A 24,230-nucleotide genomic window follows, 5' to 3' on the forward strand; every position below is an offset into this window, starting at 1 on the left:
ATGATCGCCTTTGGTGTTTTGTATGCCTTTTTGTGTTTTGATCGTACTCCGTAGGTAGGTGCCCTAGTGTTTAGGGGGTGCGACAAAATTGGTCTGTGTAGCTCTGTGCTGCTGCTGTAATTGCGGCTGTCGACAGCTAAGCAGTGCGCTATCGCTGGTGCTGGAAGGAGCTTGTCGCACTGAAGAAGGGGGGCGGGCCCGAATTGGAGCCCGTGCTTGAGGCGTCGTCGGTTTGTGATTCTGGCACCACTTGCTCGCTCGCTCGCTCACTCACTCACTCAATTCAATTCAATGACTGTCTGGCTGACTGACTGCCCCAAAAAGAACAGACACCCACGAGACTGGGACTGGGGCAGAACCTAGAAAGGAGCAAATGGGGTCGAAAAATAGAGCTTGAACCAACCAAAATTGTCCCTGGTGTTTAAAATGGGGAACCACTTTGGTTAGGTTCGGGTACCTTGCTGTTGCGGTCTTTTTGGGGGCCTGTTCCTTTTTTTTTCTGCTGTATCTAGCCCCGTCCCGTGTTGTCCGGCTCTTGAGCCAGAGTTTCACAAAAATTAATGATTAATGACGAGCCGCGATGGTTTCCCATGTGGAAATGAAGAGAAACGGGAATCCAAGATCGAGTACTCACTCACTACCCGTGTCGGGTGAACAAGCTTCCCCAAAAATAGAAGAGCCTATTCTCCGTGTGAGAGTGTAGATAAAACGACGGGAGAGGATGAGTGAGTGAGTGAGTGAGAGAAGCTATGGATGATGTGGAGGAGGAGAAAATGATCCGGGGGATGGGATCGAGGAAAGATCAAGGATAAGGTAGGAGATAAAATCGACAGGTACAGTTGAATAGTGACGTGACGTACAGGAAGGATCCTATTGACTGGCCGTGACTGCATTGCCAATGTACGCCTGCTTACCTTACAGCACGTTGTGCTTCACTACCGAAGTCCCTATTCGCGGATGAAGCCGTTGTACTGTCGAAGTAATGTAATGGAGAGCGCTACTGTCATCATCTGAATGGCTCCCGTCGATTCGTTTCGATAACCGCTCTACTAAGCAAACAGCGACGATCTCGCCTTTCTCCTCCATCCCCCTCCCCATCCCTATCCCTCTCCATCTTGCCTCGTCTCTCAACACATCACGATCTCATCTCTCTGTTTAGAGCGTCATGACAACGAGATCTCCCCTCTCTCGCGCCGTCGACCGACAGGCGGGACCTGATGGGCGACGAGACAGGCACATCCTTGTTCTGTTTGGGTCGAAGCGGCACCAGGGGTCAATGACGAGCCAAGGAGCCAGGACAGGGGGTCTTGCAGCAGAAACCGGCCTAGCCAAGACCAGAAGCCAAGCCAAGCACCAAGCCAACAGGAGCCGGGGGTTCAGAACCAGGTCCTGGCAGTCAATCAATCCCAAGAACGATGGATGGCGGGAGCTTTGAGTCAAAACAGCCAGCGACAGAAAAGGCGCCAGCTCACTTGTGACATGACAGCCAGCCTACCTGAGCCAAAACATCTCGTGATGGTGTATCAGTGTGTGCTGTAGCCATACAAACACAGAAAGACCTGTGTTTCACCACATATTGACTCTAAAGATAGCAATTCAATTACCTGTCCCTCTGCTTGTGTTCAAGTTGCGTTGTCGCTTCAATGCAATGTCTCGTTCTTGGCTAATCAAGCAAATAGGATTGATTGCCCCTGTCCCGCGCATCGGCTGCAGGCACAGAGCGACAAGAATCGACATGGGGTCGTGTTCGGGAGACCGAGAAGCGAGAGTCCTATCTGTCATTGAGAGAAGGAAGCCCGTAATGGCCGTAATGAAGCTGTTCAGAATGCGAATTTCCCATGACACGAGCATGGCATATGATCCACAGAGGAAAGATCCATCGCCCATGAACGATACAATAAGGCGGCGCCCTCTGCCCAAGCGTCCTTGTGCTAAAGAGCCCGGTTGCTGATCCTGGGCTGTCTATTTCCAAATCCCTTCTCTTTGCTCCGGGGTTTGGCTCGATCAAGGTAGGATACTCCGTGGCACGTCCCCTGTTATCAGAGCTGTTTTTGCTAGCTGACGATGATAGGGATTACCACGTTTTTCTGGCAATCTCTGGGATTGATTCAGTCAATCAGATCAATTTAATTTTGGCTACCCGCAGGTCCCGTACGCTGTAAAGGCACAGTTCTTCAAGCCACCCAGGTCAAAACGTGCTTCCAGCCTTTCTGGGCGGAATGCTGATCTGATCTGGCTCGAACCCGGAACCCGCGCTGTAACAGCTTATGCTCACCTGAAACACCAACGGCAAGGAACATTGGGTAAAGCCAACAGCCATCAATTCAAGGGTCGCGATCCAAAACGGCCAGCCTAGCCAGGCAGAGAAGAGTTTACTGTGCACTGGAATGAGACAGAAGGTAACCGTCGACGCCGCCCGTCGAGCGTTTCGAAACGGTTTTCCGCCAATCAGCCACTGCAGGTATAGGTCCGAGGGGAAGGCCCCGACAAGAAAAGGAGCAACATCCTTGGCTCGAATGATGTCGTGTCCGTGGCTCTATATGAACATGGGTAGCGACCGAAAAGAAGAAAAGAATAATTACTGTACCTAGCAGAGGGTCTCTTTAAAGGGTTGGTTGTTACGCTGAAAAGAGTTCCGCTGTTGGGTTACAGCGACTTGTCGAATCCAGGCATGGATCATGACATGTGCCGGGCCAAGACCATTCATTCAAGTTACAAATGACCAGGTAACGATAATTCACTTCGGCCAGGTCAGCATTCAACATCCGGATTACAGCTCGATTTCAAAGCTTCTAGGATGATGAAGCCTGTGGCTGGGTCTGAAGCTGAGGCTGGAGCTGGGGGTCGGGGTCGGGGTTGGGTTTGGTTGAGCGACTGGACTGGACTGGGCTAGCCTTTCTGACCTGTAGTGATTTATGGCACCATCGTGTCTGCAACTCAACGTCGCACCTTGACGCCTCTTCCATCAGCCCGGACTGGTTTCTAATCAAATCAAACCAGAGAAGAGAGAAACGCAAGGGGCAGACGAGTAACGTTGTGGTTGGATCTGCTATACAGAAGCTACAGTGAGCGAGTGAGTCGGATAACTCTAGCTCTTCTCAACCCCTGGATCGCCGCTGTCATCATCGTCATCGCTTACCTATCTCCTCCCGTCTTGGCCTCTCCACCCGCAACGAACGACAGGCCAGGTAAAGGCAGGACCCTCATTCAGTTTGTGTTTTCGTCTGCTCCCTTTTTTTCGAGCGAGGCGAATTGACCTGTGCCTCTCAGCACTGTAATTGAAGTTCCCCGGGGCATTAAGCAAGCAAGCAACATGATGACTAGGGTCTTTAATGCGTCCCAGCACAGGGGTAAGCTTTTACTGGCGCGGCACATGTGGAAATTGCCTGACTCTTGTCAGGACGAAGACAAACCCGGACTTAAACGAGCCCAACCGAACAAACACAACAGCCTCAGCTCGGTTGTCTGCATCTGCATCTGCATCTAAGTACTGTATCCGCAACAAAAGGAAATATCCCGCTGCTGTCAAATCATCAAAAACTTGTCTTGGCTGGGAGATTAGCCAGAAGCTAACTAACTTCCAGTAAAGTTTGGGTCACTCACGCACTGTTCAAGTTCGAGAAGCCCGCTCGCTCTTACGTGCATCATTTCGCGTATCACGACTCCCCATGTCCCGCCCCCTTTCGCCGTTGAGCATGGCATGGCCATTCTGACCGACAGACAGAAAAGCAACCATGACGATCCAGAGAGGTCGAGAACCTTGATGATGACGATGTTAGAGTTGCATCCCGCCTGACAAACGCTCTCTTGGTGCCGATTACATAGACTAGCAAACATCTCATTACCCACAGTTCGCGATATTGCTCACCCGCGTATAGAGTTATATTTTTCATGGTCGCATCGTTACTGGTCCATGAAAGTTTATCCATATCTGTTCTAGTCAGGGACCAGAGGTTACATATCATCATCATCACATGAACCGATCAACGACGCTATCATGTTCTTGGCATGGTCGCCGAGACTCAGGGTCTGTGCTTTTAATTTCACTCAAGGGCACAAAGTCACGAGAATTGATTGACGATTTCTCGTCGAGTTCCGCTCTATCAGAGACACTTATGCAGCCATTGTGTCTAGCTTGGCCTGCTTGTGTTCTTCAGTGACGGCTAAAATCTCCTTAGGCACATATCCACAGCATGATTCATTTGCGGATCCCATTTCGTATTCCAGCATTAAAAGCAGATCATATGCAACAAGCATGTCGCTCAAGACCCTTTTCTAGCCCATTTCTTGGGTTCGTGTTTCTATGTTTAAACATGGACACTGTGTATCACTGTCACTGTCCCACGTCGACCAAAACTCTTCCTTGTCATAAGCTCTGTGTACTTCGTACGTCTGTCTGCGTTTAGGTATTTTTAATTGTATCGTTGCTTTTTAGTCCTCCCGCATTTCCCGTTCAGCCCCCTCTTCACAGAAAAAACCACAACGTCAAACGTTTCACCATCCTTGGCGCGGGTACCTACGCACCGCGCAGCACACAATTACCCAGCTGAGATAGCCCGGAGATAAAAGAGACAGAGGCACGGTAAGAAATAGGGGATAAAGGGATTTTTTTAAGCATGGTACCTTGACAAACCTTGCTCGGGAACAGAACGTTTCTATACCAAAGGAGCAATATACCGTCTATACCCTGCCCGTTTGGTATATATAAAAGGGCAAATATGTATTGCATGCAAGGGACCGAGTAGCACCACGTTTTTTTGCGAGATAACATTTCCGGCAATTCGTTCACCGTCTCTTTCGAGAAGATGTTGTCTCTTTTTTTCAGCTGAAAAGATTCTCAACAACAGAGGAGGAGGGAAAAGACTGTTGAACACACACAACAGCCCACTGCACGCTCCTCCAAATCAACATGAAACCAGCCTCCAAACGCACCGGCTCCGAGTGCGCCACCTCCTCCTCCACACCCCGGCACCTCCGTCTTTCTCTATCGCAGGTCTTTGGCCGTGCAAAAGCTGCAGAGAGCCGAACGGAATCGGGGTCTTCTCTCCCTCCTTCTTACGGATCCTACGCTGTAAGGTACCGTTCCATCTACAGGGGGTTCATGTTCTCGGCCGAGCACTGCCACGCGCACTGGAGTCGGGCTGGCTCGAGTTGAGTTCCATTCGCTTGCCTTCACTTGGCCTACCCCCCGCTCCACCCCCTTTCCACTAAAACGTCACCGATTTTCTAGTCCCGATCCTAGTTCGCCGTTACTTTTCTTGGATGATTACATTTCGTTTCCTTATTAAACTATAGAAAGAAGAGATAGAGACAAAAAATAACTCGTACAGTGATCAAGGTGTAACTGATCGTCAGGTTTGTGCTCTCGTCCGTGCGAACCCTTGCAATCGCCCATCTTGGACACCCGCACCACCCAGAGATGGAAGCCCAAAACCCGATCAGGGACGATCAGAGAAACACTATGCCTGATCGCTCCGAATGGGATCGGACAGGAGGGCTCCAACTTTCGATCTTAGGCTTGGGCTTGGGGCTTTGGGGAAAGACCAGACCGCACGGGCAGAGCTGAGGAGCAATCGTGCAACACCGGCGCGAGAGTTGTATTCCAAATCGGGTGTTCATCAAAGTCAAAGTCAATGCTCGCATAGCTAGCCGCTCTTTGCCCATCTGCCGATCGTATGCTATGCCCCGTAATGTTTACTTGAAGAAAAACGTTTCCAAAACGTCCAGTAGCCGAGATCGTCAGCCGAAATGTCTCGGCGAAGTATAATCTTCAATGTACTTGAGACAGCATGGTCCGCTCTCCAAACCAAGTTGAGTGCAGAGAGTAGTACACATTATGCGCTCGTGCTAAAGTAGTAATTCTCCCAGAGGTACTCGTAGTCCTCAAGGATACCACCGATGAAGGAGGGCATTCTCTTTGTTACACCTCCGACGACTCCCTTGGTGATGTTCTCGTATGCAGCGCCCCTCATCGCCCACCAACCCATGGCCCAACCACGCTTGCTCCATTCTTCCCGCTCAAGGGATGTGGTTCGTAGCCCTCGGTCTCGTAACTGCCGGGCAGCATACTCGACTGCAAAGCCGATCAACCAAGGGGTCCAGTTCTTCTTGTCGCCACCTCTCCTGATGTTGTAGGCCATGGCTGAAGCGTAGATAAGCGGTGACAGGATCTGCAGTATCTCAGCACCCTGACCACTTCCCTGGAGTTGATTGAGAAGCTTGGTCGCGGGTTTGATGTCGTCAGCTGTAAGCACGCGTCCCAGCAGATACGAGCTGATGTCTCCTCCCTCTGGTAATGATGGTAAGCTCATTCCTGTTCGGGGCATGGTCCATTCACGCTCGTGCGCGGGTTTCATGTCCCGCGAGGATCCTGACGCAGAGCCGTTCACCGAAACGTCGTCCATGAGTTCACTTTCACTTCGGTACGCAATCTCTTCCTCTTCATCTGCGGCCGCATCTTCAGGGATGGGCTCACGTTCAGGCAGCACGGGCGTGACGAGTGGACGCGACCGTGTGATGCGCAGGAGTAGAAGACGGCAGAAGGCCTTAAGTGCTTCCAGGATCACGACTACCTTCCACCGTGACTTCTCACCACCTCGTCGTTTGGCTGTCATCTCCCATAGCATCTCTGTGTAGATGATCATTTGTAAAAACATAGCTATTCTTCGGTATGCACCACTCCGTTGAGTCCAGTATCGTGTATATCGAGCATGTGCCGATGGCATGCTCGCCATCGGCAGACGCGCGATGGCCTTTTGAAGGAGAGAGTCATGGTAGAGAGATAGAAGTTGGACACCAGAGTGGATGGACTCTGATGCGATTTCGGCGTCGCGGAAGCGGCCTGTACGTTCGTTAGAAACAGCCCCAAACTTGAGCATCGCCTCAGAAAACCTTACCTGGAATTATATATGTCAAGCTCCGTAGAGCGCTCTCAATCTGCGACACCTGACCGGCATTCTTGGTTATGAACTCCTCGTACGTAGACAGCCATTTGGGTGGTAATGACAGAATGCGACCGAGTGAAGGTTTCTTCTGTTGTTTATTTGTCGTAGCAGATGGTAATGTAGTAGAATTCGCAGCCGAAGCAGGCACGTCGCGCTTCAGAGAAGGGTCCATATTCTCCGTCTCTCCAGTCGGTCGGCGATGCTCGGACAAGGGGGAAACAGCGATATTAAAGGAGCGGTGCGCGCGTGAAGTCGGTCGTTGGCGGGATTGGAATCAGTCGCCAGCCATGACGCGCTATCGGCGGCGTTGATAGGAACGATGATGGTGATAGTCGGTGATGATGGAATGAATGGGTGGGAGAGAGGTGCTGCCAGCTCAGCTCAGCTGCGTTGGGTCTGGTCTTGGGGATTCGCTTTGGCCCGCCGAACCCCGAGGCACAGGCACGTCACTTCCCGTCCAGGTGCCTCGCCCAGAATGTGGAGGTGGCGCGTGCCTGAGGCCGACGACCTCGGCATCTGCGCCAAGGTAGATACCCTAAAGTTGGCAGTTGAAAGGGGTGGATGATCGTGCGAACAACGGCAGATAATTGTAGATATGACCTCAAATTATATTCGTATAGGATGCTGGTATTTCTTGAATAACAGTTTACTCATAAGTTATCTCAATATTGTAGTTTTGCTGTGTGTTTGTTGACCAATTGTCGATTTCACATGTGAATGGCACGAGCAAGGATTACAGCAACACCATCAAACTGATATCAATATAGAACAACAAATGTTGGTCAAACAAAGTAACTGAAAACAGGGCTTGCACTTATTAGCATTACGGCATAAGATACAATCTAGCGAGAATATTATACAGGCTCAATTCACCACGAACCTCACGATTGATCTGGTATCGTCATCATCTCTAGAGGTTCACCTGATGCTGTCTCAACACATCTAGATAACATCAAATTACGGATACCGGCACCTCTCAAAACAAGTCGTAAGATTCCATGGTTGGCCATCGTCGTAGCCTAAAAGCACGCACGCCAAAACTCCTACGCTTGCTATCTACCTTATCCAAATCCTCCTCTATTCCTATCAAAACTCCCTCAACAAACACCCGAAAGAATCGACACCGACTCTGAGATAGGCTGTCTATGCCAGTTCAACTGTCCATCCTCCCCAACCATAAACGCCGCCACTTCCTCAATGAGCTCCCACTCCCCCGTGGCCTGGCTCTTCTCCGCATACCGAAAGATAATGTTCATCCCCAGATCCTCAAAGACGAGCTCTCTCCTTCTTAGTCGTAACCACTGCTGGTCTTCATCGCCCTCCATTGCGTTCATAGCTTCGACTTCGAGGTTCTTCAGAGCGATGGCACGGAAGACACGACTGTCGCGGAGGGCGTTGCGTATGGGGTATTTCCCTAAAATGCGAATGGCGTCTTCTTTGACCTCCGGATCGCGGCAGCCGAATGCTGAGACGAAGAGGGGCCATGTCCAGCCTGAGTCCATTGCGAAACCACAGTTGGGACGCGATGCGATTAGAGTCTCGGCAATAGCGTTCAGCTCCCGGTATTGTGGCGTGAGGTCCTTTGCTGTTTCGACACCAGAGTATCGTGGCATGGCTGTGTAAATGTAAAGGATGAGAAACTCGATATGGAAGTTGATCGCTTGCAGATACGATTGTTCATCATTCTGGCGATTGTCCTGTGCTCTCTGAAGGAGTGGACTGAACGATGTCGACCATCGTTGAAGCCAATGCCTGGATTCCTCCAGAAACTTTGAGATCCTGGGGTTTTGTCGCACGCTGTCTAGCTTTATTTCCAGTTCCTTCATATCTCTCACTTTCGTCAGAGCAAGCTGCGCTGTCGTCGCTGTGAGAAGAGGGATGTATTGCACAAGCTGCCTCTGCAACAATGTCCAGTAACCATGCGCTTCGTCCAACGTGCTGAAAACAGCGGGCATATCTTCAATCACACTGATGTTGGTCTGCTTCGGTCTGAAGTAAGGCGAGTGCTTTGTAAACGGCGCGATACCCGGAGGTCTTTGTGGAGGCGCTCGCGGAGGTGTCTGCTGGTCTGACATAGCTTGCGGACTCGCTTGACTCTGTGGACTTGGAAGACCAACCGGGTTCTGTTGACTTGAAGTTGCGTTCGCCCATGGTGTACCAGGCTGACTTGGCGGACTCGATACCGAACGAGGACTGGCCGTTTGTGAGGGAGGAGCCCGGTTTGCGGCGACTGCGGGCGGTTTCGGTGGGAAGAAGAACTTCTTATACGACCCCATGAATGATCGTGACTGGAGTTCCAAGGGCTTATAACAATCAAGAATCTCCTGGACGAGCGCTGGAGGTGCAGGGGCGATTCTGACAAGACCGGGAGCTTTGTCTGTACAAGCCGCAAGCTCATTTAACATGCTGAAGCCGTGAGTGATGTGCTTGAGAGCCGCTGGCATGTTTCCTCGTTGCGCTTCGAAGCAGATGAACAGCAGAGACGCCAACATCGCTGTCCGTAGTCCTTCTTTCGTCGGTCTAGCCTTGGCTTGTAATTGTAAAGCTTCGCAGTAGTAGACAATTGCATTGAGGTAGTGCTTGTTGTCGCCCGCGAGTTCATTCCCTGGCGAAGATGCTTCAAACTCGACATTTGAAGCTTTGCGTAGTGCGCCTACTGCCATAGCGGCATACCTCAGTGAGGGTTCCTGTAGTGTAAGTTGGGGCATTGTAGTCGTCCATAATCGTGAGTCTCCGAGCCCCCCACTGAGGAACCCGACACTAAGAGCCGACCACTCATCAAAGTAAGATCGCTGCTCACTACTTGTGAAGCAGATGGTGTTGATTGCAGGTTCTTCGGGGATCGTTGGTGGTCTTGCTTTCACAACAGCCGTTGAACCCGTAGTAACCTTAATCTTGGACGTTGCACGGGATTTAGTCGCAGCGTTCGCCGTTGCTTTTGATCTTGAGGCTGTTGAGCGCGGCCGAGGTTCGGTGGCGCTCTCAGCGGGTGTAGCTGCTGCGTCGCCATAACCATCGCATGAGCCTCGCCATTTTAAACAATTAAGACAGGCTGGTTTCGTCTCGTCACATTTGACATGTCGCTTTCTTCACGATGTTAGTGCCGTTCTTACGCCATCTGCACCCCGAGGAATTGAGTTCATGCGACCAACTGCATGACACTTACTTGCCTAAGAAGCCGTTAGTAACAAACTCACGAAAGACATGTGCCGAACTCACATGTAGCACAGCCCGTGCGAGCTCTACTTGAGCTTCGTCTTGTATGCCGTGCCCTTGTCTCAAGCGCAAATCGATGCGTACCGGCCCTTGAAGTCGTCGCATTTGCAGATCTCTCTGTGTCTGTACCAGAAGAAGAACTAAAAGACAGGACGGAAAGTCAGTCAGTTGTGCTCGGATCCATCCATATTGTGTGCGACAGGGTTTCTGGCTTACGGCGCCGAGCTGTTGGATCGCCCTCCAGTGATAGGGATCGAGAACTGGATCTCCATGATTTACAGGTACCAGGGGTTCCACCAACAAACAAAACGAAAAAACCCCAAGACAGAATAGACACGGCTTGTTGGTTCAAGGCTCGAAAAGGAAGATCGTTTGTGTGAGGAGAAGCCCGCTCGCGCAGAGACGAGAAGCCGTTCTGGTAAAGTAGAACGGACGGGGGGGACCAGCTCGGTACTCGGTTTTGGAGCTTACAGGGGACGGGCCTTGATGTACCGGTCCAATACTGTGCTGTGCTGTGCCGTACCTGGCTAAGCCAAACCTAAGTGCAGAACCTATCGGTGGAATCTTTCAACGTCAGCGGCGTTTGTCATGAGGTGAGACCCCGAAATTGAGTGGGATGATAACAACGACAGTCTCCAGGAAAACGTATTACTCCCACGTGTGAAGAAGAGAAGCAATGAATTCATTAAAAGGAGAACCAGGGGGAAAAGGGAGAAGGCGAATGTGGAGAGAGCCAAGCAAGATGAAGCAAGGTTTATCTCTGTTAGTCACCTCCACCAGACGTTGAATTGACTTTTGAGGAGATGATCTTGAGAATTGAGCTGAGTCTTTTTAAGACTGATAGCTAAACTTGCAATTTTTTGACGTGTCTAACGGGATCTAGAAGCTCAATTAGATGTAACGGCGGTTCCGTTGATCGCTGGACGAACGAGGCGAGACGGTATATGGATCAGGATGGGTTTGGTTTAGCTGCCGGGTTGTGGAGGGGGGCCTGGGTCTGATCACAGCGGGGATAGAGTTCCTTGATTGGATGGTTCTGCGATGATTGGTGTGAATACGGCGGTTATTGTGGTTAAAGATAAAAACTTATGATATATTCTGATACTGATATCTCACCTCACGGCATTCAGAAGCTGACTTGAGATTATTATAAATTACATTACGGCATGTTATTCGGCACATGTGAAAAGTAATCAGCCTTACTATAATAGTTTATGTTTCAAGTAAATGAATCCTTCCAATATTGAGTGCGTCATGAATTAAGAACCAGAACAAGAACAAGATTTATTAGCAGTAGATGGCGCGTGGTAGTGGATACCTCAGAGATCCGCTAGAGCATGGAAACGGGTCTCGGCCCAGACTTGAAGAGTAACTGCCGTTGCTTCCGAAGACAAATGAGGAGAAATAATGCCCAAACAAGTGCTGGGAGAGCCGGCGATTGCTGCATTGGGCACTCAAACTGTCATATTTAGCATAGCGAGAGCCTTTTCAGATGTTTCAAGATGAAGCTTACTATGTAGATACCTATACTTGAAGCCCCCACGCTCAATCGTCAGACACGCAACAGCCATGAGAGACAGACCTTTTACTGACTTTTCCCTCACCTTCCACCCATCCATCACACTTCACAGCGGCCGCACTTTGTCCCATCATCCATAATCCAAGACTAACCCTACCAATCGACTCCTGTCCAACTTCCCCTCACTAGGTAGTGGGGAGATCCAGGGACCGTTGGAGGCGCTTCAGCAGGGATGTCAGAGTTCAAAGTCGCACTGCCGAGACCAGGAGGAGGATTGAGTTCATCCCAAATCGAGGGATTGCGACGATCATGGTGACATCCATGTTTCAATGCTCGATCCTACAATTAAAAGGCGCATCACGAGGCATTCTTGAGGATGCAGACTGTTATGTTGCATAGGGCTGAGGGGTCAAGGCTGGACGATTATGCCTCGATGGTTGCATTGCATTGCAGTGAACCATTTTGCCACTATCTCGAAGCAAATGGCGCACATTGATGCCCAAGTGTACACTGCTTTACCTGGATGGTTGCTTATCGAGTCTTCGGTCAGGTCGTTTCTGTATCACCTTTCGCCGTGTGCGACACTACAGCCTAGGATTCATTGACGGGTGCTGATGTTGGACCCGTGCTGCTGACATGCCCGATTACATCCGGAGCTAAAGATGAATAAGCCCTGCAGATCTACCGGCATATTGATGCAGCTATACGAACGCCGGGCATTTACCTTCTGCCAATCATTCATACCTCACATTGTCGCTGGGCGCCGAGCGAAGTGCACCTCAACCGATGTTATACCCTGGCCATTAGCCTCACATCTCACCGCACATGGAACAATTGACATGATCCGTTGGTTCACATCATTGGCATTAACTCATTAAGCCATCATGGCTAATAATACATATCGCTCCACGTCGTCCGCACAGCAGACATCTAAGCGCGCTCACTGGCAACCTGCTCAGCTTTAACAGGCTCTCTATCCTCCGCACCAGGATAATCCACCGCATTCTCACCACCCTTTCCACGATAGTTCGTAGGATGATCCCGGTCCGCACCCATATCATGAATAGGATCAGAGGGATTCGCGCCAACACCTGTAAGACCAGAACGATCCTTCTTCTCGCGACCGTGAAGCTCCTGGCTTGTCTGCCCAGCAGCAGGCTTGCCTAGACCGGTGTGCACATCAGCAGATGTAGCACCTCCGAGAGTTGCAGAGGCAGACACGGCGCCTGAGGCACCGGGGGCTTGGGCGGGGACTTCGGTCTCGGGGTTGGGCTGGAAGGTGTTCTCGGGGGGAGCTGTGCCGGCGGGATGTTGCTCGGCGTGGAACTCGGGGACGGCGTCGTTGCCAACGAGAACTCCGGGCTTGTGCTGACAGATGTGAGTATGATGTATCATGGAGAGTACTTGTATGATGATTGACTTACGCCCTTGGTTGTGAGGGACTCAGCAGGAGCGACTTTGCTTCGGAACTCACCCTGTTGGGGAGTAGCAGACTCAGGGTTCATAGACATGATGATTGTGTTGTTTGTGGAGTGTTTGAAGATGAGTGTTCAATTGAGCTTTTTGGATCTTTGTGTGTAATCACAGAAGAATTATGAGAATGAAGAGGATAAAAGTCATGTCTTACACGCTGTAGGGCTACATATAAAGCATCGTGATGCTACATCTACACATGTATGATGTCAACATCTTCATCGTCGCCATGACATCACTCTGTGCGCACCAGACGAGATCCATCCATCATCAATACAATCTACATCGTATCTGTTGAAGAAATCACTGTATATCGACTCTGTTCAAGGCGAAATCGATCGATAAAGATATTCAGTGGTTGAGATATGTGGAGCGGCGTCGGAGTTTTGCTCCGCTTGAGAGCTCGTTGGTTGGTGTTGTGGAGGAAGGCCCTTGTATACAACGTCATATGTCCTTGGCTTGTAGGGAAACGGACGAGTTTTCCGTGTATGCCTATTTGTTTTTACTGTGTGATGCCGGCTTTGAGAAAGGAAGATGGGAAGATTTGCTTGAAGGCTAGCTGGTGTTGATCGAAGAGCCGGTCACATGAGCGGGTTCTTCAAGACCTTGGGCGAATAGATGGTATAGCAAGGTCGCGTGTTGTGTTTCCTTGTTCCCTGGGTCGGTGCATGATCTAGATCTTATTGACCATCTGGAGAGACTATTGTGATTGGTAGTTTGTAGTTGGTGATGCTTAATTTGGTGTTGTTGACAGCTGGCCAATTAGCATTGGCTTCTTGTAACGACAACCATGAAGGTAGAACATATGTGTTGATGACGGGATACAAGTTTGAAGTGTTTCTCATGATATCAGATCACATCGCACATGTCCCGTCCATGTTCTCAAGTATGCTGCAAGAGTGTTGTGGATGTTCTGGCCTCTCGGGCTCGGACATATGCTGGGAGGATGCCATTCGTCAGACTGCAAGTCATCTAGGTCCTACCATACTCCAATCGAGCCTCTTCTTTCTATAGAAAGTCAGGACATCTGCTGAAAGGTCTTGTGCATTCTGAGCACAAAGTCTACAAGCTGTTATGAGGCGATGGCGTTTTGGAGATGCGGATGGTTATGGGGCGTCTACGAGTGCAATGTATAATGAAAAGAGACTACTTCTACCAAATGCAAGGGAAACCAATCGTGCTCATCATGTAGTAGGCATGAGTATGCATATTGCGGCTGGCAAGTATCGATTGAGTGATGCGAGCATTGAGGAACAGAGATGGTGAACTGGCAACGCCCTTGCAGGTAGTATTTGATGCGAAATGGCAGCCTCGCCAATGTCTGAAGCAATGCGACAGACCTAAATATGGTTGAGACATGGCTTGAGAAGAATTTGTGGTACCTCCGACAGTGGACGGCGCAATAGTTGTTGGTCGTGAGAATGTCAGTAATGGAGCTGCTTTAAATTTTCTAAAGCTCAGCATCTGGTCGAGCATGACAATGTAGAAAGCCGTAAATGTATTCAACAAACAATATTGCGCAAAGCACCCAGTCCACACTTCTCAACTAAGCATCGCAATAAACATTTTCTTACCAGCCTGGCGTTGTTCGCCCACTTGCACTGAACATCATATTCATGTTGTTTTAATTGAAGTCACGTACCCTGCATCTCTCAGCTCCGGCCACATCAAGAACTCTCAAAACGCCAGAGCAAAGCAAAGCCAGTCAGCCGCCAGTTCATGCCCCCAGCTGTCAAGGGATGCAATATTGAGTACTTTGACGTCAATGCAAGACATTTTTGCACTTTGTGCACCTCTGACTTGCGCTTTAATGATGATGTACATATTGATCGTGTAACGTTCCACGACAACCTCTCAGTACGGCTGAACCGCGATCAAGATGCAAATCCGCAAGCAAGGGATTCCGTCCCCAACCGGAGATGGCTTTTTCGTGAACTTCGGTCTCAGAAATAGGGGTCTCGACGTTAACATTCCGCAAATGTCATTTCTTTTTTTAAGCCTCATGGCTAATTCCATTTTCAGCCACCAGCGGCCATTTTAAGTCACGAGCATACCGACAATTCAGCCTTAAAGCGACCCGACAGCTGCAATTTGCTGACAGGTCCGGCGCTGAGACTATTTAATTGTTAGGCGTCTTTCTGCTGACAGGGAGCTACAGTTGGTCTTGGTCAAATCTGGTGGGGTTTTTGTCATAAATCGCCGATGAGCAGTTATTTAGCGAATTCTTATCGGCTGAACTTCTGAAGCACAGAGCTTTTTGATCGACCAACGGTGTCGCATAAAAAGCCTCTCAGGCGAGAGGATCGCCGATAAACAAACAGTGTCGCACCAGGGAGACAAGTAAAACTGGGAAGAATATCGGGTCACAGAGGATCCTTTAATCTGCGAATTGTGGTACATAAACAAGATAACAAAAAGACCAGAATTTTCTTCATTACTCTCTGTTTAGTCTTGCGAAATAGCGCCTGGAAGCTGGTTAATATGATGGCCTGTTGGTGGTAGCTGTGCCGCTGGTGATTATGAGGATGATAAATTAATATTATGGCGACGCCACATGTTGAGACCCGTCTTGCATCGATCAATTGCGGCTGTTATCTTGGCTGCATTCATTTCCAGCCTCATGACTTTCAAGACATTTCTGTTTCTGTTTCTGTTTGTTTTGGTTGATCACTGGATAGTCACAGCTGAATTCTCAGAGATTATCCTCGTCTCTCCCTTCTCTGTAACCCCCGAGGTTCCATGTTGATCGTCAATCGACAGGCTAAAGTCGTATTTTACAGGGGGATATAATCGAGACCCAACTGTGCCATGTTCGTACAGGACTGACCCTCGTCGCTTGTTTGAGTTTTACGATGAGGCCATTGTTTAGCAAATTAAGAATTGCTTGATTGGGGGTTTACGTGGTCATTCCCGTATAATACGAAGTAATTGAGTTTGGGAATAAACGGCGATTAAACTAGAACAAAGAAGTTCGCCCTGGACTGAGACAGTTTCCGAATATAGATCAAGGTTCTGAGGACGCGCAACGCACGCATCCATCCATTATGGGAAGATGGAGCTGGCTTGACCAAGTCAAGACAAGTTCAACCCCGTGTTGATGATCTCACACACCACTAGAGGATTTTCCAACCTCGTGTCTGCCGTTGCACCCGTTTTGGAGGAGGCTGTGCAATGAACCGTTTCTGAAGGGCATTTGCAATTGCTATTGAGTGTCAAGTTGAATGAACAGTATTAATGACATTTTTTTTGTTAATTTGCAATACAATATCTCTCGCATTATCGACGAGGTAAATGCTCTTGGCCCTGGTTCCAGAACATCTGCGTCACGGGTCCCGCCTTGGCCGGATTACTAGGGGCCGGTTGCCGGGGAGTCCAGGGCGGAACACCCGCTAAAATGGGAAATTCCAGGTTATCGGTCCGCATCCGGTGTGGCTACCTGCCCCCCCATTCGCTCCTTCCAACTGGGCCGTTACAGTTGTAACAGCGATCCATTGACTTGACCTTGACTCTTGGCTGAGCTCTTTCTACTCTTGTCCTCGTCACTCCATCTTTTTCCCTCTCTTCAGCTCCATCTCTCGCAATAACAAGGCAGAAAGAAAGACTCGCTCGGGTCGGTCGGTCTCTTTATTCCACTCGCTCAGCTTGTTTGTTCCTGTTCCTTGCGCTTCTCCAACCCTCTCGTTTTAACTGCAAATTATATCTCGCCGATAGATCCACCTTTTTTCCAAGGTGATCCCCTTGAGGCGGCGCGCCCGCTGCTGGCATCATCGATCCTCTTGGCACTGCCTGCTCTCGAGTTGTTGCAGTCACCTACCTTATCGCTATCTTGATCAGTGTCACACTGCTTGAACCTGCCTGCTCCTCCGCCTGGATCCAGATTTAATATCCAACCATTACCCACAATGCAGAACTACCACGGGGATCCCTACGAGAGCGAACCGCTCGACTCTCATAATCGCTACGATTCCTCTCCCCGAAGACCCATACCTCCTCCCCATAGTTATTCACCTTCGGCTGCCCACTACGACGCTCCCCCGAGATCAAATCACCCAAGCGCACATCCCGATTCTTCATACAGCCGTGTACAAGGTGGCTACGACGACTATTCTTCTCACGGTCGCCCAGTATCGCCTTCGCCGTACGCTGGATCCGCTGGATACGACAGTCCTCGACGACCATCGCCTCAACAAAACGACCACGGTTATTACGGCAATCAAGGCTACAATAACTACGGAGGTGGCGGCGGCGGCGGACACATGGGGTATGATCACCCAAACTCCCATACTACACCGGGCGCAGACAATTTTGGAATGTCGGCATCTGGTGGTATGACCGGAATTGCTGTTAACGTTGCTGACCGTAATCCTCGCTACAGCGGAATAGGCGCAATGGAACACTCCAACTTGCCCCCGCCTCCATCGCGGACTCAGCAAAACCCTTATGGCGGAAATGGAGGTTACGGTCACGGTTACGATTCTCCTCGGGGGCCACCATCAGCTGCAACATCTCACTTCAACGGTAGCGATCCCTACATCGATAACCCATACCCGGGATATACGAATTCGCGGCATGGCAGCGACAATCTTGGCGTAGTGAATCCTAACGACATTATTGACGATGGAGACGACGGACTTGTGTATGGAAAGAGCCAAAGGAACTCAATGCTTAGCCTTTCCAACTCCGATCGCGCGAAGAGGGGTGCCTCTGCAACCGCTGCCGCGGTTGGAGGTGGTGCGGCTGCTGGCGGCCTTTTGGGTGGACGAGGTCAGTATTCGTCTGCCAAGTGTGCGCATTTGCTAATTAGGTACAGGCGGAGGCTATGAGATGAATGGGGCACGGGAAAAGCCTTACGGCTATGGCTCAGACGATAAGGACACTGGGAGGAGTAAGAGGTGCAAGTGGCTCATCATCGTCGTGGTGTTCCTCGTCATCGTTGGCGCTATTGTTGGTGGTGTCGTTGGTAGTATGGTGAACAATGGCAAGCACGACGACAGTACATCGAGTTCGGGAGAGTCAGCTAAGGACGACACCAAGAAGAACGGCGATCTTGGCAAAAATAGCGCAGAGATCAAGGAACTTCTCAACAATCCCGACCTCCACAGAGTCTTTCCCGGCATGGACTACACCCCTCTCAACTCACAGTATCCCGACTGTATGCATAACCCACCTTCTCAGAACAACATCACTCGCGACGTGGCCATTCTGGGTCAGCTTACCAACAAGATCCGGCTGTACGGAACCGATTGCAACCAGACGCAGATGTTAATTCACGCCATCGACCGATTGGAACTCAAGGACACCAAGATCTGGATGGGTGTTTGGCTTGACAAGAACGAGACAACCAACGATCGACAGATGGCACAAATGTGGGACATCCTAGATGAGTATGGTGATGACCCTTTTGAGGGTATCATCATTGCCAACGAAATCCTCTACCGTGAGGAGATGAACATCACCACATTGGCCAAGATCTTGGACGACACCCGCACGAAGCTCGACAAGAAGGGCCTCAAGCTCCCTGTTGCTACCTCGGATTTGGGTGACGACTGGACATCTGAGCTTGCGACGGACAGTGACTATATCATGGCCAACATCCATCCCTTCTTTGCCGGAGTGACGGCATCCGAGGCTGCCGCTTGGACCTCCAACTTCTGGAAGACCAACAATGGAGATTTTTGGAAGACGGACACGAAGAAGAACATCATTTCGGAGACAGGCTGGCCTACCGGAGGCGGCACCAACTGTGGCTCAGCCACGACCTGTACCGAGGGATCAGTTGCCGGTGTTGACGAGCTCAACACCTTCATGGACGATTGGGTTTGCCAATCGCTCAAGAACGGAACCAACTACTTCTGGTTCGAGGCATTTGACGAGCCTTGGAAGGAGAGATACAACACCAAGGGCAAGGCGTGGGAAGACAAATGGGGTCTGTTGACATCGGACCGCGAGCTCAAGAAGGGAGTCAAGATTCCCGACTGCGACGGCAAGACGATCCAGGACTATAGCATGTTTTCCTCATAAACGACTCGATGCATTCACGACATTGCTCCGCGGCGACTGATGTCTGAGTTTATGTCAGCTCTGCGGATGCGAGGGCATGCATTGGATATATAACCATCATCACCTCAACACTCAGCATTTAATGTCTTATCACGGACGGAGTTACGGAGTATTAGGGAAAACAGGTAAAATGTTATGCCCTCTATATGTTTTTTTTTCTTGTTTCGGATACGCCTGGCACGATTGTTTTGTAGACGATGGAAATGGAAGGCTGGCTTATTGTAACAATTCGCATTGCGAAAGTATATAGTTGATGGAGGAATGGCTAGGACAAACAATACAAACATTGGCTCAATCATGGATGTGTGATATGATGAATTGATCTGTCATGTGAATGAAGCATTGATGTTTGTTGCAATGAATTGATCATTGATGTACCTAACTGATGGGTATCTTGCCCGTAGGCGCTGCATATTCGTGTCGTCGTCAGTCGTTACAAGCTAAATGGCCAAGCAAGATGAATATAACGTGATTCGATGTGCCCATCCCAAGCATTCGCACCAAGCAATCGCCCAAGTCCTTATTCCCAGCAACCATGGCATTAATTGCCCTCGTGAAAACTCCTCATCTCCGTCTCCCAACGCAAACGTGACTCCATGTTCTCCGTCGCAAGCTTCAATTTCCAGGATGATACGTCCCATCCCCATCCTCATCCCCTTCCTGCGTCTGACTTCTAGGCGTGAGAGGTCCGGGGTGCGGATAGGCGGCGGCGGCGGCAGCAGCCAAGCCCTCGATCCCCTCGACGGGGTAGTTGAACATGCCAGGAGAGACGGAAGCTGACTTTTTCATGTCGGCGTTCATCATGTCAATCGGCCCAGCCTTGTACATGTCGCGCTCACGAGTGATCTTGGCGACTTGGTTTTCGAGAGTGGCAACTGTCTTTTCAAGCGTGGCGATTCTTTGGGCGTACTGTCGGAGGGTGTTGATGGCTCTGTCCATGTCATGCCGCAAATCTTCGTTACTGTTCGGGATGGCAAAGTTAAAGTTTGGGGGAGAAGCACGAACCCGGGGATGGGGGATTGGTGGCGGTGCCTGGGCGACGTTGTACGGAGCTGGATTGCCATTGTATGGATCCGGGTTCGCAGCATACACGTTCTGGGGCGGATTGAATGTAGGGCCATTTCCCACGTACGGCATCGGATTGGGAGCAGGGGCTGGAGCAGCCATACGAGCACCCGCGAGAAGACGGCCGGCGACTTCGCGCTGAAGATGAAGGGTCACCATGGCGCTGATGTCAGTTCCACAGTGAACCTTGCCGAGCTTCATTCTACACATCGTCAGTTTTAGTCAAGCAGCAATTGAGGAGAGACGGTTACCTCTTGAGCATGAGAGCGTCACATGTATCTTCGAGAAAAGAGCGCTTGAGTCTTTCGTCGCCGTAGATGTACTCGGGCTTGCGAGTTGCGCGATCGCAGACCTGCCAGAGTGCCTGGTACTCTGCCTCGCGGGCGGCTTTGTCAATCTTTGCCTCTGGGAATGAAGATGCCATTGTGATCGAGAGTCCTTGATAGATTGAGTTGTTGGTCTAAGATTGTAGAATCTTTGCAGAATGTTGATGTGATTGACTGAGTTTTGTAAGTTGGATGAAGGATGGAAGGATGACGAGAAGAGACGAAATTTATAAGAGAGGGATTGAAGAGGCTGTGAACCACTGCGCGATGCGTTCTTAGACGAGACTTTTAAAAGAGAGTGGACTGTTTAGGAGATGTTATGGCGGGTTAGAGGAATAGAGGCAAGTTTTGAGGAGAGGAAGGGAAAGATTAAGAAATTGGGTAAAGGTTAGTGGAGAAGAGGAGGAAGTTAGAGGACTTGTGGGATGGATTGAAGAGATTTGATGAGTTGAGATGAACTTGACAAAGAGAGAGATTGAAGGGACTTACAGGAAAGGCCAAGGTCTTGAATATAAAGGTGCGCGACGATGTTGGTGTTGGTGTAGTTGTGGATGTAGATGTTGGTGATGAGTGGTAGAGTTGGAGTTGTTGATCAATTGAGGATGATGATGAAAGGTCGAAGTGAGGATGAAGGGTTATGTTGAAGTAGATGAAGAGGAGGAATTGAATGGATCAAGGAAGAGGTTGAAAGGTCAAAAGGGAATGATTGCGACAGTTGAGTTGAAGAATGGAGCCGAGATCGGATATTGGGCCTGATGTTGGAAGAAGAGAAGTCAGAAGAGAGGGTGAAGGGTTGAGTCAAAGCTGATGAAGAAGAGAATAGAGGCTAAGAAGTTGAAAGGCCGACAGGGAATGATTGCGACAGTAGAATTGAAGACTGAAGCCAAGGTCTGAAGTTGGGATTGATGATGTTGGAAGAAGTCAGAGGAGAGGATGAAGGTCATGAGTTGAGGATGAAGAGTTGGCTTGAGGGAGACGAAGAAGAGAACTTATATAGCCAAGGAAGGAATTGGAAGGCCAGAAGTAAATGACTGCGACAATAGAATTGAAGTGTGAGGGAATGTTCCGACAACGTCGAGGGCTGATGATGGTGTTGGATGAAGATGGAAGAGAGGATGAAGCGTGGAGTTGATGTAGATAACGAAGAGAATTGGAATCATGAAGAGAAACCTACGGGTCAAGAAGGAAACGATCGCGACAGTAGAATTGAAGAGTGGAAGCCAACTACGAAGATGTTGACGACTGGTGATGATGTTGTTGGAAGAAGTTAGGAGAGATTGCGAAGATCATGAGATGAGGCTGAGGTAAGGTCAAAGAGACTAGAGACATTGGAAATCACATAGCGACATTAGATTTACTAAGGAGAGCATGTCGGAAAAAAATTGAGCACAAGAAAAGAAGCACATCAGAGAGTGCAGCGCAGTCTTCGCAGTCACCAGCAATCGAAGCCCAAGACTCAGACCACGGCCAGACATGAACAAACACTCGTCAATTGACAATTACCAACAACGATTAATTAATAGTAGTAGCCTCAAGCTTCTTCACCAACTCGTCCTCCCCATCACTCTCCTCCTTCTCATCCCCATCCTCAATCTCAACCTCCTCAATCACAATCCCCTTCCCTTTAGCGTCACCCTCCTCCTCACTCTTGGGCTTCCAGTAGATACTCGTCGTAGAAAACGCACAGTCCAGTCTCTCCTGGGGAAAGTCACAGCGTTCATATGACTTGTGCATTCTCTCCACGTTCTCGATGTGCTCGTCTGCAAAGATGCTGTTCCCAATTAGCAACGCAAACTTCAACGTGAACTTCAGGGCATGACTTACTCTCCCCAATCGTCCCAACTGGTCCCGACAAATAGTGCGGGAAGTTCGCCCTCTAGCGCATCGTTGTAGACAGGTCTGTAGAGATGAACGCCAAAGAAGAGGGTCTTCTCATCAACCATCTGCGTGCCCTTGGGATCATCGAGAACAGTGTGGCCGATAGTCTCAAGGAACTTTTTGTCAGAGGCGCTGAAGGCTGGGTCTTGGAAGAACGTCTCAATCTTGCCACCCGTGATTTTCTCTGCATTCATCAGCGCCGTTCACTCACAAGTCATGAAGGTAGTAGACGTACCCAGTTCTTCAACCATGATCTCAAAAGCCGCAAGTTGCGCAAATGTGGATCTCTTGCCATCAAGGTTGAGCCCGTCATTCGGATCAAATGTCCCGACGCCAAGGTGAACAGCCTTGTTTATCTCTGTCAAATGCGACGCCTTCGCTTTGACGAGTTCACGGAGACGGGGACAGGAGTACGCTTCGTCCTCCCATCGTTTGCGATGCTGCTTGTAATCCTTCTCTAAATCCTCCGGCGATCTCAAACCTTCAGTCTGAGGCTTTACGTGTCTGGAGGAGTGAGATGCCGTGTTGGTTCGTCTGTTCTTGCGGCCCTTGCGCACGACTCTTGTCCAGTCTGAAGAATCCTGTGATGAAGACATTGTGAAGTGAATCTCTGAATGGAAAGTCAAAGTCAATATGTAGAAAAGTATTAGTAGAAATGAAGTGAGACGATGAACTAATTGAAGCGCTTGCGTGAAAGATGGGGAATAATGGTGAGATGATCACTTATAGTGAGTCTCTCAATGAAGATTGTCGTGAAGATTGAGATTTCGAGACTCCACAGGGCTCGGTGAGCTTCGGTGAAGACAAGGTGAGTTTTAAGATGTTAGTGGCGTTTTGAGTTTCAGTGCTTAAAAACGATAGGGAGAAAACTCCGACTGGTCTGTCTCTGCCCAAGTTATATAGCCCAGCGACGCCATGATTGCTATTCTGTGAGGGATTCGTTATTATCGTCATTGCTGTCGCTTGCCATGTCCATCCCGCAAGGCAAGGCACATGCACGATTGAAGAACCCGTGGTCCAACAAGCACAGGTTGAACCAGTCTCTCGCCGAAAATGCAACGATAGCACAGAGTACAGAGAGCAGCCAATCACGGGCCGTACTGATAAGAGCATCAGCTTACGGTAGTGTCTGCGTCTGTGCTTGTCCAGCTTGTGTGTCGTGGATGTGACCATGGCATGGATCTTGGCGTCTACGCGGCACTCTCGCCCCGAGCCTCAAGCTATCACTCACTGAGAGTCAGAGTCTGAGAGTCCCATCATCAGATCAAAACGCGGCTACGAATCGTTCATCGGCTCTCCTGATCCGATCTTTCCATCAAGTGAGTCGACCTCTACCGTCCCTTTCTTCTTCCTCATTAACCGGCATATCCCATCACCAACCCCCGCCCCTCTACCCCATCAATTTCTGTTTCTTATTGGCCGCTCACTGAAATAAGTCTAGCGCCAGCGCTTAAGACATCTCCAGTCACAGCCCAGAAACGCCCTGTAGCCCTGTAAATCACTCATCCCGCTGATCCCATTGGGCGTGTGTTCCCGTTCTGCAGCAGGGGTCACACCCTCCAAGATGCATCGTCAACGGCCTCTTACTGGGCCATCACATCTGAGCTTGGAGCTGGGCGGCTGCAAACATGGCCACTCTGTGTCTGCCTTAAGACCAGAACTCGCGGCCTCCTCTTCCTCTTCCTTTTTCTCCGAAGAATTCTTTTTGCAATCTATAATCGTTGGTTCGTGAATTTGATGTTCGAGGCT

At 49.8% G+C, this 24,230-nt stretch overlaps 6 protein-coding genes across 6 annotated transcripts; 1 reads left to right on the forward strand and 5 right to left on the reverse strand.

Annotated features, from left to right (window-relative positions):
* Positions 1-5,834: 5,834 nt before the first annotated feature.
* On the reverse strand, positions 5,835-7,116 carry FMAN_08587 (uncharacterized protein; the record flags this gene model as incomplete). The annotated part of the gene is made up of 2 exons (XM_041835096.1): positions 5,835-6,841; positions 6,897-7,116. 2 exons carry the CDS (start codon positions 7,114-7,116, stop codon positions 5,835-5,837), a joined length of 1,227 nt encoding a protein of 408 aa, XP_041685294.1.
* A 925-nt stretch (positions 7,117-8,041) lies between these two features.
* On the reverse strand, positions 8,042-10,432 carry FMAN_08586 (uncharacterized protein; the record flags this gene model as incomplete). The annotated part of the gene is made up of 2 exons (XM_041835098.1): positions 8,042-10,031; positions 10,377-10,432. 2 exons carry the CDS (start codon positions 10,430-10,432, stop codon positions 8,042-8,044), a joined length of 2,046 nt encoding a protein of 681 aa, XP_041685295.1.
* Positions 10,433-12,609: 2,177 nt separating this feature from the next.
* Positions 12,610-13,190, reverse strand: FMAN_08585 (uncharacterized protein; the record flags this gene model as incomplete). Its single annotated transcript, XM_041835099.1, has 2 exons — positions 12,610-13,047; positions 13,104-13,190. 2 exons carry the CDS (start codon positions 13,188-13,190, stop codon positions 12,610-12,612), a joined length of 525 nt encoding a protein of 174 aa, XP_041685296.1.
* Positions 13,191-17,054: 3,864 nt separating this feature from the next.
* FMAN_08584 (uncharacterized protein) lies at positions 17,055-19,173 on the forward strand (the record flags this gene model as incomplete). The annotated part of the gene is made up of 2 exons (XM_041835100.1): positions 17,055-17,916; positions 17,963-19,173. 2 exons carry the CDS (start codon positions 17,055-17,057, stop codon positions 19,171-19,173), a joined length of 2,073 nt encoding a protein of 690 aa, XP_041685297.1.
* Positions 19,174-19,827: 654 nt separating this feature from the next.
* Positions 19,828-20,701, reverse strand: FMAN_08583 (uncharacterized protein; the record flags this gene model as incomplete). Its single annotated transcript, XM_041835101.1, has 2 exons — positions 19,828-20,479; positions 20,529-20,701. 2 exons carry the CDS (start codon positions 20,699-20,701, stop codon positions 19,828-19,830), a joined length of 825 nt encoding a protein of 274 aa, XP_041685298.1.
* A 1,414-nt stretch (positions 20,702-22,115) lies between these two features.
* FMAN_08582 (uncharacterized protein) lies at positions 22,116-23,077 on the reverse strand (the record flags this gene model as incomplete). The annotated part of the gene is made up of 3 exons (XM_041835102.1): positions 22,116-22,374; positions 22,428-22,665; positions 22,717-23,077. The coding sequence occupies 3 exons, from the start codon at positions 23,075-23,077 to the stop codon at positions 22,116-22,118; spliced, it is 858 nt and encodes a 285-aa protein (XP_041685299.1).
* Positions 23,078-24,230: the final 1,153 nt, after the last annotated feature.

The sequence above is a fragment of the Fusarium mangiferae genome (genome assembly GCF_900044065.1).
Source record: "Fusarium mangiferae strain MRC7560 genome assembly, contig: FMAN_scaffold009, whole genome shotgun sequence".
NCBI classification, from domain to species: domain Eukaryota; kingdom Fungi; phylum Ascomycota; class Sordariomycetes; order Hypocreales; family Nectriaceae; genus Fusarium; species Fusarium mangiferae.